At 41.3% G+C, this 17,173-nt stretch overlaps 1 protein-coding gene and 1 long non-coding RNA gene across 4 annotated transcripts; one reads left to right on the top strand and one right to left on the bottom strand.

Annotated features, from left to right (window-relative positions):
* Positions 1-111: 111 nt before the first annotated feature.
* LOC306935388 lies at positions 112-1,008 on the bottom strand. The gene is made up of 3 exons (XR_013791388.1): positions 776-1,008; positions 478-615; positions 112-233 (listed from the first exon to the last, which is right to left on the bottom strand). It is a non-coding gene; the product is annotated as an uncharacterized lncRNA (long non-coding RNA).
* Positions 1,009-8,582: 7,574 nt separating this feature from the next.
* Positions 8,583-16,799, top strand: LOC306935378 (uncharacterized protein). Of its 3 annotated transcripts, none has more exons than XM_079518399.1 (10): positions 8,583-8,654; positions 9,955-10,108; positions 10,445-10,522; positions 10,640-10,779; positions 11,506-11,624; positions 11,745-11,888; positions 12,229-12,338; positions 13,142-13,301; positions 13,749-13,934; positions 15,630-16,799. In XM_079518399.1, the coding sequence occupies exons 2-10, from the start codon at positions 9,968-9,970 to the stop codon at positions 16,454-16,456; spliced, it is 1,905 nt and encodes a 634-aa protein (XP_079374525.1). In that variant the 5' UTR covers positions 8,583-8,654; positions 9,955-9,967; the 3' UTR covers positions 16,457-16,799. The 3 variants fall into 3 exon arrangements, with proteins under 3 accessions (XP_079374525.1, XP_079374524.1, XP_079374523.1); XM_079518398.1 differs by having other exon boundaries at positions 10,445-10,594; positions 10,673-10,779; XM_079518397.1 differs by having other exon boundaries at positions 10,445-10,779.
* Positions 16,800-17,173: the final 374 nt, after the last annotated feature.

Raw genomic sequence — 17,173 nt, 5'->3', positions numbered from 1 at the left:
TGTACAGCATACATACATGAATACATACATTACATGATGATGTCTGGTAAGAGGTGTAGAAAAGATGATTGGTAGTTTACCTGCAGGGTAAGCCATCTGGGCTGGTTGCAGGGTATTCACCTCCACTGACAAGTCAATGTCCCCATCAACATCGACATCTGTCAATGAATCTGCACATGCAACACTGCTGTTGAATGCACTGCATTGTGCTAGAGGTTGTCCAGCAGTCCCGCCTGACAGAAACGGAGAGAGAATAGGACAATAAAACAATTATCTGTGGGGCAACTCAGCTTTGTTGTGCGTTCATTACGTACCATTCTAAGCTGGAATCCAGACTCGGAGTCATTTGCTCCATTCGGCGGATTGCTTTTTATCACAAACAAACGCTTAACAAGAACCTCAGTCTGGAATCCAGGCTATAGTACCATCCTGCTGTATATAGATATAGATCGATGTCTCATAACAATATATACTCACCATGCTGAGCAGGCTCTCCTGGGATGCTATTTACTTTTACTGACATATTCAATTTCTTTGCTTTGATACCCGTAAGTTGACGGGCATAAGCAACACTCCCGTCATCAGCCAGGGTCAGGGCTGTTTGTCTTGGTGATCCTAAAAAGGACAAAAGAGCAGCAATAATACAAATTATTATATTACTATAACTGATGAATGTCAAATTAGCCCATGGCCCCACTAAAGGTCACTTTAGTTAAATCTGGCTTTAACTAGCAACCGAATAAGAGTCCCACAAAGAGTGAGACTGACTTTTTACCTTTCTTGTTGAAAAAGTGTTGTAGTTCTGGATAGTGACTCTGCTGCTTCAACAGAAGGTCATAGAATGTCTGACATTTGCTTTCTCCATCATCGATGATCATCTTCAAAAGAAGTGTAATTTTCTCCAAAGGAACATCTTGCTTCTGCAGCATCTTATCCTGCCTTGCGGATAAGATGTCCTCGCATGGTTCAATGATGTGTTCAGGATCGCTTGAAAGCCACTTGCAAAGTTGGTCCTGCATTGACTTCAGATTTTCCATATTCTTGGGGGAAAAAATGAAAATACTGCATTGTATGGTATACTTATAAGACACAATAAAAAAATAAAAAAAGCAAACAATGAAACACACTATTTAAAATCCCTGTTCAGAGATATGTTTTAAACTAAGTATGTGTCATGTCATATGTTGTTTTACATGGTTACCACAACTCAAAGCGAAGTTGTTTCACATTTCAGTGTTTAGGAAGTACCTCCAAAAGGGGAAATGTGAAACAGGCATTATTGTGTAATCTGTCAAATCATATGTAATTGTAGAATTTTAGTCAACATGCATACAACAACTTTTGGACAACATGCGCGTGCATGCACGCACACACATGCACACACAGTCAGACACAGGCACACCCACACACACACAATTCATTTTGTCAAGAAGGTGAAAACTTTTTTCTTACATATTAAGCTTGCATTGCAACCTGTCTAGCTTCTAGATTGGCTATTTTAATTTTTTAAAAATGACATTTTTGAAAGGCTTTCACTTTCTCTTTTGACGTCAACTAGTCTCAACACAAACCCTTTCTATCCTTTTGAAACAGTTGAAAGTGACTATAATACAAGAATACACCATGTAACAATAGGATATGGATGTGTCCACACGATTCTGTCAATGGAGAATGATATATATGATAAAATAATGAAAATAATTATTTTTTTTATAGGCCTGCAATACAACCACACCCACTCGAGTCGAGTGTTTAAACGTTGTCACATTTAAAAGAGTCGGAACAGAAAATAGCTTACCTTAGACTTTAAGATTTCACAGACACAATATTCAAAGTGACATAATACTGTAAGCTGAACCAAAATGTTGAAATAAAGTTTCCAGTGGGAGGATCATGCAGCCTTTTAGCTGCAGATGTGTGGGTGTCACTTGTGGCTCCTTCGGCTGTGCGTATTGTAGTAATACCACTGTCTGCTCCTCCTCTTGTGTTCTTCACCCTCCCTTTTCCTCTTCAGCATCCTATATTTTGCCCTTTGACCAGCCCTGCCTGCCCATCCATGCATTGGCCTTCAGGACCTTTACAATTTCACATGCAGATTGATATTTTGCCAAAACCATCGTGGGGTTTCATGCTCAGACAGTGAGATTGTAACATGCAGATCAGGTGATCAAGAAGTTGAGGGATACATTTTGGCCTGATAATGATGTACCATGCATTTTTGACTTGAGAGCATTTTTTCTTTAAATGATTTTGGCAAAATATCAATCTGCATGTGAAATTGTAAAGGTCCTGAAGGCCAATGCATGGATGGGCAGGCAGGGCTGGTCAAAGGGCCAAATATAGGATGCTAAAAGGGAGGGTGAAGAACACAAGAGGAGGAGCAGACAGTGGTATTACTACAATACGCACAGCCGAAGGAGCCACAAGTGACACCCACAAGCCACAAGTGACAGCTAAAAGGCTGCATGATCCTCCCACTGGAAACTTTATTTCAACATTTTGGTTCAGCTTACAGTCACGTCACGTTGTCACGTTGAATATTGTGTCTGTGAAATCTTAAAGTCTAAGGTAAGCTATTTTCTGTTCTGACTCTTTTAAATGTGACAACGTTTAAACACTCGACTCGAGTGGGTGTGGTTCTATTGCAGGCCTATAGCCTATATACACACTATAATTATTTTCATTATTTTATCATATACATCATTCTCCATTGACAGAATCGTGTGGACACATCCATATCCTATTGTTACATGGTGTATTCTTGTATTATAGTCACTTTCAACTGTTTTAAAAGTATAGAAAGGTTTTGTGTTGAGACTAGTTGACGTCAAAAGAGAAAGTGAAAGCCTTTCAAAAATGTCATTTTTCAAACATTAAAATAGCCAATCAAGAAGCTAGACAGGTTGCAATGCAAGCTTAATATGTAAGAAAAAAGTTTTCCCCTTCTTGACGAAATGAATTTTGTTTGTGGGTGTGTGTGTGTGTGTGCCTGTGTCTGACTGTGTGCATGTGTGTGCGCCGTGCATGCACACGCATGTTGTCCAAAAGTTCCTGTTTTATCAGAATCTCAAAGAACTTTATGATCTTGGGTGCACAATTTACAATTTACAATTTAGGCATTTAGCAGACGCTCTTAATCCAGAGCGATTTACATTAAGCAAAAACAAAAAGCATGGCATACATCACATGTATAAAAAGTAGTTATCATGAATCATGCGTAAACTAAGAACGTAACAGTGGAGTATCTATGTAAACTATACATACTATACTATATAATATATTATACATGTGTACTATAAAGTGCTATGACTACATAAAGTGCAATTCTAGAGCTGTCTACATAACAAGCTATAAGTCTGTTTAAAATACTATCTAAGTCTACATAATGTGCTATCTAAGGGGCTAGGCTAGGGCAAGTGCTACGGGCCATGGTGGAGTCTGAAGAGGTGGGTTTTCAGACTACGGCGGAAGATTGGGAGTGAGGCTGCAGTTCTGACTGCAATGGGAAGTGCATTCCATAGTTTTGGAGCCAGAAGGGAGAAGAGTTTGGGACGTGTGGAGCGTTGTCCCGGCGTTTTTAGTGAAGGTACCTCCAGCTTCCCTGCGTTGGCTGATCTGAGTGAGCGGGAGGGTTTGTAGGGTACGATCATACTTGTGAGATATGGGGGGGCCATGCCTTTGGTTGCTTTGAATGCCAGCATCAGAGTTTTGTATTCTGTGCGGGCAGCGACCGGGAGCCAATGGAGCGAGCGGAGAAGGGGGGAGACGTGTGAGAATTTTGGCTGGTTGAAGACCAAGCGTGCTGCGGCATTTTGGATCAGTTGGAGGGGCTTAAGTGCACATGCCGGTAGGCCAGTAAGGAGGGAGTTGCAATAGTCAAGTTTTGACAAGACTGTTGTCTGGATTAGGAGCTGGGCTGACTCCTGGGTGAGGAACGGTCTAATTCGTCGTATGTGTGCACGGCTCAGACATGAGCCGAATTGTTGCTCAGACATGAGCAACAATTCCTAAAGACCACCTTGACTAAAATTCTACAATTACATATGATTTGACAGATTACACAAGAATGCCTGTTTCACATTTCCCCTTTTGGAGGTACTTCCTAAACACTGAAATGTGAAGTTGTGGTAACCATGTAAAACAACATATGACATGACACATACTTAGTTTAAATTTTTAAACATATCTCTGAACAGGGATTTTAAATAGTGTGTTTCATTGTTTGCTTTTTTTTTTTATTGTGTCTTAGAAGTATCATAATACCATACAATGCAGTATTTTCATTTTTTCCCCCCAGAATATGGAAAATCTGAAGTCAATGCAGCACCAACTTTGCAAGTGGCTTTCAAGCGATCCTGAACACATCATTGAACCATGCGAGGACATCTTATCCGCAAGGCAGAATAAGATGCTGCAGAAGCAAGATGTTCCTTTGGAGAAAATTACACTTCTTTTGAAGATGATCATCGATGATGGAGAAAGCAAATGTCAGAAATTCTATGACATTCTGTTGAAGCAGCAGAGTCACTATCCAGAACTACAACACTTTTTCAACAAGAAAGGTACAAAGTCAGTCTCACTCATTGCTGCTTTGTGGGACTCTTATTTGGTTGCTAGTTAAAGCCAGATTTAACTAAAGTGACCTTTAGTGGGGCCATGGGCTAATTTGACATTCATCAGTTATAGTAATATAATAATTTGTATTATTGCTGCTCTGTTGTCCTTTTTAGGATCACCAAGACAAACAGCCCTGGCTGATGACGGGAGTATTGCTTATGCCCGTCAACTTACGGGTATCAAAGCAAAGAAATTGAATATGTCAGTCAAAGTAAATAGCATCCCAGGAGCGCCTGCTCAGCATGGTGAGTATATATTGTTATGAGACATCGATCTATATCTATATACAGCAGGATGGTACTATAGCCTGGATTCCAGACTGAGGTTAAGCGTTTGTTTGTGATAAAAAGCAATCCGCCGAATGGAGCAAATGAGTCTGGTTTCCAGGTTAGAATGGTACAATGAATGTACAGTACAACAAAGCTGAGTTGCCCCACAGATGATTGTTTTATTGTCCTATTCTCTCTCCGTTTCTGTCAGGTGGGACTGCTGGACAACCTCTAGCTGCTCTAGCACAATGCAGTGCATTCAACAGCAGTGTTGCATGTGCAGATTCATTGACAGATGTCGTTTGTGGGGACATTGACTTCTCAGTGGAGGTGACCCATAAATAGCTATTATGTTTTGCTTTACATTTATTGAGAAGGATCTTACAGTCTAAAGTCTGTTTTGATGTCCATACAATAATGTCTTGTCATGGCCTGGGCCATGGCTCAGTGGTCCAGGCACCTTGGCTGGTAATCCAGTCTGGCAGTGTGCCGCTGGTTCGACTCCCGATCCCGACGGCCTTTACTGCATGTCTTCCCCCATCTCTCTCCCCATTTCCTGTCAGCCTGCTGTCTGTCCCTCCATAAAAAATATAAAATAAGGCGAAAGCCACAAACAAAAAACATTTATAAAAAATAAATAATAATGTCTTGTCATAATTAAGTTAAATGTAACCTTGATGACTTTAATCCTGGGGCAAGCCTTGGTTTGGCTACTTTCAATAATAATAATAATGAATTGCATTTTATAGCGCTTTTCCAAGTGCTCAAAGTGCTTTACAATGGTTAATTCATTCATACATTGGGAGCGGCGAACAGTTGATGCCAGCGTCCTCACTTCCCACATTCACACACCAATGGTGGCGAGCTCACACCGACCAACTCATTGGAGGCAGTGTAGGGTTCAGTGTCTTGCCCAAGGACACTTCGGCATGTGGATGGGAGGAGCTGGGATTCGAACCGCCGACCCAGGGATCTTTGGACGACCTGCTCTACCTCCTGAGCCACAGCCGTCCGCGTCTTCAAGTCTTCATGCGCACAACTGAAGTAGAGGATGTCGTGGACACCATGTCAACAGATGACCTCCATCACGCCTTATGACACGATCCATATATAGAACTAATTCAGAAACGGGTCTCATGGTCGCAGCTTACGTATTTCCTGTAGGCGGACTCGACATAGCTGTGGGGTTTAAACCCTCACCAGGCGCATCTCTTCTACTACAGTGAACGGTAGAGTGACTGATGTTAGTCTGCCTCAAGTCAAACGTTACTCTTTTACCTGCTTTTTACTAACACTAACATTACAAAGATGCAGAACATCGAGATGAACCTGTTTAGTTTATGGCTGGTCCAACAGTAGTGGCAACATTCCAAAACACCCAAAAAACGTAATGCCAAAATATCCACTGCGGGGTCTGAGACCAGAGCCATTGAGTAATGGTTGAGACGAAGCAGTGAAAGGTCCTGAAAGATACATAACGTCAGTCTTACCCAATACCCAATCTTTCTGTTTTATGAATGGCTGCTGTACTTTATACCTCATACTAAGCATTTAAAGTATGAGGTATAAAGTATGATCATGTGATGATAATGATGAAGATGATGAATACTGAATAATTGATATTGATATGACAGTGATGGTTATGATGATGTTCATTGATTAAATTGAGTGAAAGACAGATAATTCTTCATTTTTCCCTCTGTATGACATTTTATTCAAAAAATAGTTAGGCGATTTTTCATTCTGTGAATCTATGGTTGGTGTCTTTGAAGGCTGATAACTGCAACTAAGCTACCACTTAGGAACTGCTATCATGTTGAAATATTATCCTGGGATATAGACCTTATCAAAAAAACATGATAGCATTTGCCACCTTGAATGTCCCTCACTAGTGAAAATTCTGGTCTGGGCCCATGGACTTAATTGTGGGGTTGCATGCTCAGACATAAGTGAGATTGTAACATGGCGATCAGGTGATCAAGAAGTCGAGGGATACATTTTGGCCTGATAATGATGTTGTGACAGAGCAGCCTCTGTCAGAGTAATGTTGTTCAACAATACACATTCATTGTATTGTTTCTGTATTGTATTTGTAACAAGTTGATTCTCAGTCCCACAGAAGGTGCACATTCTGCTGTGACATGTGAATCTAACATACCTGTGTTTATCTATGCAGATGCTGTAATTGGGACGCTGCCTTGATTGCCTGAAGAGAGCTCTGATTGATTGCTTTAGGGGGAGCGTCTTGTGTGCTGCTAAATGCGTTGTGATTTGCTGACTGCTTAGCCAGGGGTGGGGTCAGGAGTCTATATAAAGGGGAAATGGCTCAGTAAAGGGTGGGCTGCCATGGGGAGAGGTTGACTCCAGTACCTCTCTGTTAAGTTATGTTGAGTTATGTTCTTTGAGTTCTTTTTTTCATTTATTTCACTTATGTTGTCCAGGCCTGGATCTAATTAAACTTATCTTTCACCTGCAAGTCTGCCTCATGTCCATTATGTCATTTTTATGGTTTTATTACTGACAAACAGCCGATCTACGATCCCACTTGGTAACAGATGTACCATGCATTTTTGACTTGAGAGCATTTTTTCTTTATTTCATAAGTAAAGTGTATGATGTGAACATGCATCTGTTCCCTTTTAGGTTGTATGGATTGGTCTCTACTGCTCTCTGGTGGTGCATTGCTGAGCTGACAGATTAAAGCAGTGGTTTTCAACCAGTGGTTTCCAGGTGGTCACCAGCTAAATGATGGAGAGTTGGTAACCAAACGGACCCTTGGCCTTGTTATAGACCTTTAAAATGTATAATGAAAACAAATTATATTATTATACTCTCAAGAGTTACATTATTGTTAAACACTAATAGCCTAGTAGCCAAAAAGTTAATCCGGACATGTTGAGTACACCAACGTTTTATGTTAGAAATGTTTAGTATGGGTCCCCAGCATGTAGAAACTGCCGGATGCTAACTTGCATATGTTGAGCAATTTTCATAATTGGCATAATATATGACCATACATTAACAACCTATAGAAGGCAAAATATTCAAAATTTCATTATGGTTTATCTAGCATGTGATGTGTCAAACTAGGGGGTTTTCATGATGCTGAATCCATTCCAAGCATTCGTTTTTGCAAAAAAAAACACTCATTGGGCTTAAAACGGCCATGCCCACGTGCCCAAATGTGCTGACATCATCAATTTGTGATGACGGCATTGGCCGTTTTTTAGCCCAATGAGTGTTTTTTTTGCAAAAATAAAGCCTGGAATGGATTCAGCATCATGAAAACCCCCTAGTTTGACATGTCACATGCTACATAAAGCATGATGACATTTTGAATATTTTGCCTTCTATAGGTTGTAATTGGTATGGTCACATATTATGCCAATTATGAAAATTGCTCAACATATGCAAGTTAGCATCGGGCAGTTTCTACATGCTCGGGACCCATACTAAACATTTCTAACATAAAACCTTGGTGTACTCAACATGTCCGGGTTCACAATGGGGCTCTATGGTGAGGCGAGGTTAGTTAAACACAGATGTTACATAAGTAACAGTCAGAGTAAAGTCAAAGTAAAAGTACCAATTCTACTTTTAATAACGATAATAATAATGAGAAAAAATAATTTGTCAAGTTGTTTTGACCGCACTGTAGCTTTAAAATAGCAACCCTCGCGAGAATCTCGCGGGTGCCTGACCTTTGATGATGACGTCACTTGCTGCTTAATATCTGGCTGGCTGGCTGCTTCGAGAGGAAATCAAAAGGTACTTTTATGCTTTTCTAAGGAATTTAAGAGATTGAAAATAGCGCCTTTTTGCAACGTGGACATTAAGTCAATAACGCGCCCGGCGCTCTTAACTGTTTAAGCTTTTAATATGGACTGTCTGTATTTATTTTACTCTAAAACAAAAACAAACAAACCAAACAACAGTCGCCCAACCTTCGAAATAAGAGCACAATGTTACGTGCGCTTGTTGTTTTGTTGTTGCAGTCTCGTTATTTAATTTAACATTACACTTTACCGTTTCACGCCATTCAATCACACTGGGATCTGTGATGAATAGAATAATAAGCTAATGTTAGCATTGTGTTAAACATTAATAGGTGTGTGTGTGTGTGTGTGTGTGTGTGTGTGTGTGTGTGTGTGTGTGTGTGTGTGTGTGTGTGTGTGTGTGCTTGTGTGCGCGCGCGCGCGATGGTATGGGTACAGTACTACAGTTCAAACGAAAGTACAGGTCAATACAAAAACTGCTACGAGGATAAAACCAGAAAAAGCACTAAGACTTGTTTACATCAGGGTCCTGCATAATCAATTCATCAGAACATTAAATACATACAAATATACAGTTAAAAAAGAAATAAAAAGGGACTTCAAAATGTACTGTAGACTATTTAATTATGTAGAGTTTGTAGACTGTCCCATTTCACAGAAAATAAAAAATATTTTTAAATAGTACTACTATCTACTATATCGTTTTGAGCTAAATGAGCTTGTATATCAGCTATTGTCAAATGGCCAAAATGTAGCTCTGGTCCATAGCCCTAATGCCGCTGCTGCCGTCGCATTAGAGCTATGGGACTTTCAATGAACATCCTCTCGACTTCTGCTAAAATAAAAATAACGTTTTCACTACTCACCAATACAAAGACTGTAGGACTGTAGGTTTCCATTGTTGGCCTATTTAGGCCTATAACATAAGTGTAACAGTTATTGTCAATGTGGTCCTGCAATGTTGCCAATGTTTGATTCTTGTCTTTGCATTACCTACCATGTAGCATTTGTTTGAATTGTAAAGCTGGATTAGTATTTATTTTTAAATTGACCTCTCTCTTTCGATGAATTGAGTATGAAGGACCCCAATGGAAACAAGCCATAGGCTTTCTTGGGTTTAAATCCTCTTAGCACCAGACCTTGTATTGAACTGTACTTTCCTGTGCTTTTAGGGATAGGATAACAAAACAAAAGTGGCATTTTAGCTTTTAAGCTTTTAATAACCATGTTATTTTCATATCGTCCTATCCCTAATCCACGTGTGTGCTGTCTTGTGTCTTGCCGCCGCACAGGAAGCAGTGAGTCATGTCACGCGTGGCGAGTCACGGCGTGCTGCTGCTGCAGCGTCTCCACCAGCTGCGCGAGGAGGACATTATGTGTGATGTCACCGTGGCCGTGAGGGACGTGGAGTTCCGCGCGCACCGCAACGTCTTGGCCGCCTTCAGCGTAAGTCTGCATGTTAGAAAAGCAATATATAAGCGATATATTCGGTAACGATATGACTCACGATAAGTACACTTTTTTTGCAGTATATAGTTTGAATTAATTAAATATATCATGAGGGGCTACTGGGATCATATAAACAGAACATGTTCAGTTGAGAGGGGCGGGGAGGAGCTCAACTTGATTTATACTTCGATCTCCGCTCCACATTGCTTTGCCGATGGGATTGCTCAATCGGCAAATAGACATAATTATATGCTGTTATTTTAACTCTATAATGCCGTCTCTCGCAATATATATATACCTCGCATGATGATACTTTTTCGATATATCTTGCAGCCTTATTTCAGCGTCTACTTCAGCACCCAGACCGGACAGGTCAAGGGTCAAGGGGTCATGAGCCTGGACCCCGGCAAGGTCAACAGTCAAGGGGTCATGAGCCTGGACCCCGGCAAGGGTCAAGGGGTCATGAGCCTGGACCCCGGAAAGGTCAAGGGTCAAGTGGTCATGAGCCTGGACCCAGACAAGGCCAAGGGTCAAGGGGTCATGAGCCTGGACCCCGGAAAGGTCAAGGGTCAAGGGGTCATGAGCCTGGACCCCGACAAGGTCAGCCGCTACGCCCTGGAGAAGCTGCTGGAGTTCATCTACACCGGGGAGATGAGCAGCCTCGTCAGGTAACAGGGTCATCAAACGTCATTTGGGTCATCAAACCTAGTATTCACATCACAATCTAGTGTTCCACCTTAACACTTTGACTTCTATTCACGAGTTGCTCAAGTTAATTAATTGTAGAACACTTTCCCTGCGATTCGCGAGTTGCCTGAGTTATGTTTTCATTGTTTAATCCACGTTTTTAATCAGTTTTAAGTCATACAGGCGTTTTGATGACGTCATCGCATAAATGTCTGTCGCTCCGGCGTGCAAAGGGTTATGGGAAATTGAGTCCCCATTGTTTACAATGGGAAACCTGCCTAGCAGCGCGCGGCTGCCCCGTCCGGTCTGTTGTTGTGGTCGACACTTTCTTTTTCAACACTACAACATACGATTACACCGTTTAAAGTGGATTTTCATGACAAGCCCCTCAGCGATCGGTGCACTGGCTGTTCAAAGGTAACCAGTTTAAACATAGGCAGTCTGAAAGACGGCCGTACATTGTCGGCATTCAAGCTGTTAAATTCAGTTAGTTTATATGCATATTGTCACCATCAATGCATCTGATTTCATTACACCAGGGTTCCCCAAGTGTGCAGGTTGGTGCCTTGCATGATTTGCTGACTTCCATCCGCCATCGGTGTATGAATGTGTGTGTGTGAATGTAATGCACAATCTATGCAAAGCGCTTTGGATAAAAGCGCTATATAAATGCACCATTTACCAGTCCATTTACCATGTTGTTTCAGTGACAACTTGGCTACGGTGCGTAGTGCAGCCGTGTTTCTCGGGATGGTAGAGGCTACGCAATATCTGGAAGAAAGCCCCGAACACACAAAGCCGAGCGACGAGTCCAAGTCTGAGCTGGGTGCGGATACAATTATTAATTACTAATCGCCATTATTTGAGATGATCACGATTATTTTGCATACACGTCGTAATCTTTTACACGTTGAAAACTCTTTGTATATTTTCAAACATTTTCCAGAAATAGATGATCTACAAGCTTACAACACGTCACTTCATAATCGTGACACGGCCCTAGATGCAGGAGAGGGAGTGGTGGAGGAAGAGGAGGTTGCAGACGTGGAGGAAGACAAAGAGTGGGAGGAGGCGGAGGAAGCAGAGCAAGGTGAGAATAGTTTGGGATTTTTCATTCTAGTTTAGTTTTCCAAGAGATAGGTCAAATGTGTAGTACAAATTTCACTGTGGTAACGTGTGTGACAAATTGTATGACTTTGACTTTACTCTGTGAAGTCTTCTCTCAGTGTAAACAATGGTTTTCTACTGGCGAGGTCGGATTAAAGTATTATTAAGCTCTAAACATCATCCATTAGCACAATCTGAGTCCTATAAATGCTTCGGTTATCTTTTTTATTTATTTATTTTTAGTTCAGTTAACGAAAATGTTTTCTTTCTTTTTTCTTTCTTCGTTATTTTGTTAATTTTGGTTAACTATAATAACCTTGCAGCGGATGGCGAAGAGGGGTGGAGCGCCATGGATCTGAGCGTGAACACCGACTTGACGCAGAGGGGCGAGCATGACCGCGAGGATCTGGACGAGACGGGCAAAGGGAAGAAGGTATGGAAATATTGTCTGATTCATTATTCTGCAATTGGTTTTTGGTTTTTAAACTCCTTTCAAAAACGTTGTGGCTGTGTATGGATCTTCTACATGCTTACGCTGAGTGTAAAATTAATAAAGTATAAAAATGGCCAATATGTGTTTTCTTTTTTTCCTCCACTAAGCAACTCAGAACGAGAGTGAATGCCAACAGAACAATATGGCAGGGGATTTGGGCAATTATTAATTTATTTTTTATTTTTTTGGCACGCTCGTACCACGAATGCCTGTTCCTTACAAGCTGTACCTCGTAAAGGTGGCTAATCAACAATAAAAAGGACATAAATTACCATATACTAACTGCTATTATTAAAGGGGAGAAAGGTTAAGTTGGCAAACTTTTTGTGAGGAGTTTAACTCATTTTAAGTAAGAAGGGTACTAGGCAGGCACTAAGCTAAAGCTTCAGCCTACATCTTTTCAGTTTTTAGCTGTCTTTATTGAACGAAAAGGCTGCACACTCCACGATGCAGGATCATTTATTAAATGAAAATGTTTCGTCGTGGAAAGGTCTTTTAAGAAAGGACACTTTTATTTAATATATTCTCCTGCATCATGGCTATGAGTGTGTGTGGCCCTTTCTTGTCTTTTAGACTTATTTACCAAGGTTAGCAGCACCTCATCAATACTGGTGTGCGCCCTCCTCCTGTTTGTTTGCCTGCCTATTTGTACGTGGCTCATGACCAAAATAAACTAATTATAATTATTACTAACTAAGGTGCTGACGTGCGAGGTGTGATAAATAATCTATAACTAACTAAAGGTGCTGACGTGTGAGGTGTGCGGCCTGTCGTTCACTGAGACCTGCAACCTGCGGAGACACATGAAGACCCACAGTGAGATAAAGCCCTTCCAGTGCGTCTTCTGCTCCAAGAGCTTCCGTCAGAGCAATCAGCTCAAGGCCCACATGCGCATACACACAGGTAAGACCCACCTGCACATACACACAGGTAAGACCCACCTGCACATACACACAGATAAGACCCATACACACGGGTGAGACCCACATGCGCATACACAGGTAAGACCCACATGCGCATACACACAGGTAAGACCCACATGCGCAATTGCGCATACACACAGGTAAGACCCACCTGCACATACACACAGATAAGACCCATACACACACGGGTAACAACTAGGACTGAGACTTTAAGGGCATTTTTGAGTGGTGTAACCATTCCCTTGCGGAGCTATGTGTGTGATTATTATTCTGTACTCATAGTTTAATTGACTGATGTTGGTCTGTGGTGCAACCGCAGAAAAACTAAAAGAAAGGAAAAACTATGAAATCCAAACAATGCAGCAATCTATTATGTGAGGTCTGCATTATTTCTAACCCCCCCTCCTGTTACTCTTCCCTGTTGCAGGAGAGAAACCCTACGTGTGTGACGTGTGCGGCCAGGCGTTTGCCCAGTCCAGCACGCTCACCTACCACAAGAGACGACACACCGGAGAGAAGCCCTACCAGTGTGACACCTGTGGCATGTCCTTCTCCGTGTCCTCCACGCTCTTCGCACACGCACGCAGAGTCCATGGATTAAAGTCCTCAGTCGGTGAGAGTCCATGGATTACATTTCTCAGTCGCCACCGCTGATTTCACTCATTTGGATTCCATAGAAGTCTCATCCATCTTCTATGGATGAAAAAATGGGTTGGTGTTCAGTATCGAGAAATAAATCGCGACAGGATGATTAGGCACTGACATGGAGTGGAGGTGCCTAATCATCCTGAACAGATTTATTTCTCGATAATGAACCGACCTGTTTGTTATCCCGCTAATTACACAATTACACAGCTACTTTTAATGCTGTGATTAAACAATCGTTTTCCAGATCTCCCTGCCGTGTTTTCACTAACCTTTGAAGAGCCACTGCGCCGACCGCCGAGTTGCTTGTCATGAAAATCCACTTTGTAATCGCTTGTCGTAGTGTTAAAAAAATATTCCAAAGTGCTGATCACAACAACAGAACGGAGAAGGAACGTTGTGTTGTGTTGTGACTTCCTTGTTAGTTATGACGGGTTAAACAACAATACATCCACCATGTTGGTCACACATTCCAAACACAATGTTTTGTTCTGGGGGGCAAAACAGCTCGCAATTCATTTTCAATGGGAGTCATGTGGTTTTGACCAGATTGTCTTGCTCGATGGGGGGGAGAGGGGCAGAACAGAGCCATCGAGCAAGACTGTCTTGTCAACCTTGGCTCCTTGTTTATTGTTTATGGTTTGCGTTAAGGACATACTGCCATATCATACTGTACGATTGTTTCTACAAGCTCACAGCGCTTTGTGAGCTTGTAGATCTGAAGTGGTTAAACTGATTTTGATGTTATATTAACTCCTTTTGCTCCCTCAGTTTGGTTTAGCTGCACTCCCCAACCTAACCCAAAACAACAAAAAACATGGACAGAGAAATTGAATTTTGTACTTCTGTGTTCTGGAAGCCAGACGCCACCCGTTCGCATGTGTCTCTACTGTGTCTGTCTCAATGATATGTATGTCTGTTTGGGGTACGAACAGCTGCAATAACGCTGGGTGACCTAAAGTGGCACTGTTGAGCAGCCTAAAGGGCCTTTCACACTTAACATGCTTTTATTAACAAAAGTATAACTAACCATAAAACTGTACCATAAGTACAGTTACTATCACAATAAAACTATAGTTTCACCGCTCACTTCACATGGGTGTGATTTTAGACTACAGCCAGGCAGCATTGTTACGGAGTTGGATGGAGTTAGAGGTTTTACCTTTTCTAGTGATATGTTGTTTTTTTGTGAATTGTTACTAGACGACAGAGATTTCGGAGATTGTACCTCCTATAAATTGGCAGAATAGGTTAGGCTAGTACACTGTTTCCAAAGCAGTGGGTCGGGAACTGATTTTTGTGAGTTTATTTATATATTTTTCATTATTTGTCATACATTGTAAAGAAAAGAAATTCAACCATTTTATCAAATTAAATTAAAACAAATTCCACGTTTCAGCTGAAGTGAAATGCAGACATGCAGATCCACAAGCTCATAAATTCGTTGCTCCAACAAAAAATATCCTGCCCACCCGAATCTCTGAAATTCAGAGGTTTGGGTGGGCGATGTCATATGGTAATCTGGACCCAGCCGGACTGAATGGACATCGGTTGTTTGGCTGTAGTACTGTATGCATTGGGCTTAAATGTCATCCAACGAGAAATGCACTGTGATTTGTTTTGCTGATGGTACCCTCTTCTCTCCTCCTGTCTCCATGTGAAGAGGTTTCCCCTGAACAAGAGAGGTGGAGTGCCAGCCTGGTCCAGGAGGAACCACAAACTCCACAACATGAGGAGAGGAGCTCCAGTCTGGTCCAGGTGGAACCACAACCTCCACAGATTAAAGAGGAACAGGAAGAAGTGGTGGTTGTTGTCCAGGAGGAGTTGGATCTTCCACAGATTAAACAGGAACCGGAGGAGCTACCTCTAAGACCAGAGGAGACTGGTCCATCAACATTATTACTACAAGTGAAAAGTGAAGACAATCACGGAGAGACAGAGCCTCGAGCCAGCACCTCAACAGAACACATGCAAACACAAGCTTATATACAGTACTGGCAATCATCACAACCAACTACTCATGACCATCTCCTCTCTTCACACTCTTCTGAATCTGAAAATCCATATACTTGTACAATTTGTGGCAAAAGCTTTAGTGAAAACAGTAATCTAAGAAGACACATGAGGACTCATACAGGGGAGAAGCCCTACACGTGTGCATTTTGTGGAAAAGGCTGTAGTCAAATGTCTGAACTACAAACACACATGAGGATTCATACAGGGGAAAAGCCCTTTATCTGTCCAGTTTGTGGTAAAGGCTGTAGTGAAAGGGGTTCTCTAAAAAAGCACATGAGGGCTCATACAGGGGAAAGGCCCTTTATGTGTAATGTTTGTGGCAAAGGATTTGGTCAAACAGGTAATCTAAAAACGCACATGAGGATTCATACGGGGGAAAAGCCCTTTATTTGTAACGTTTGTGGCAAAGAATTTGTTCAAAAGGGGAGTCTAAAATCACACATGAGGACTCATAAAGGGGTGGAAAACCTTTAGTTGTAGTTTGTGGCAAATGCTTTGCTCAAGCTTATAGGAAACAATTCTTTCAGATAAGAAGATGGTAGTTGCTGCGCTGATCCACGGAGACACAGAACATGTCCCAAACACTGCAGTAAACTTGTTGTTTGATTAAGCATAACGTGCCACCGAAATAAGCTCATAGCTTATCAATACTGTGTACCTAAACATTGTGGGCTAAAATGAAACTACAGAACACAGGCCTGTTTTTCGTTATTCTGAATGTCTAGTGTAAACATTGGAAATCAGTGCCTGTTTGGTCAGGGTAGGTCAGGGGACCTTAGTATAATTGTCTTATTTCAATCTGAATCCAACATATAAATATTCGTTTTTTGTTCAAAATTGAAAAGTTGTGAAAACGCTAATCGAAAAATCACAAAAAGTGGTCAAGGTACCGTAGTATAATTATGTTTGTTCAATTTAATCCAGCAAACAGAAATTTGCTATTTTTCCCTTTTTTTTGTTCAGTATTGAAAATTTGTGAAGATGCCTGAGAAAAAATCATGAAATGGTGGCGCCTTTGCGAATAATTTGAAAAGGTTAGCTTTGTGCTTTACTTTTCTCTTTTATATACTGTTATTATTGCCTACAATGTAAATTGTGAAATAACTTAAAGGACCACTTCACCACTTTTCAACCTATCTTCATATAATAGGTCCTCACTAATAATCATGATACAATTGCACAATTATTTTC

This window comes from Electrona antarctica (genome assembly GCF_951216825.1).
Source record: "Electrona antarctica genome assembly, chromosome: 13".
In the NCBI taxonomy this organism is placed as follows: Eukaryota; Metazoa; Chordata; class Actinopteri; order Myctophiformes; family Myctophidae; genus Electrona; species Electrona antarctica.
This window is presented reverse-complemented; position numbering and strand designations above follow the sequence as displayed.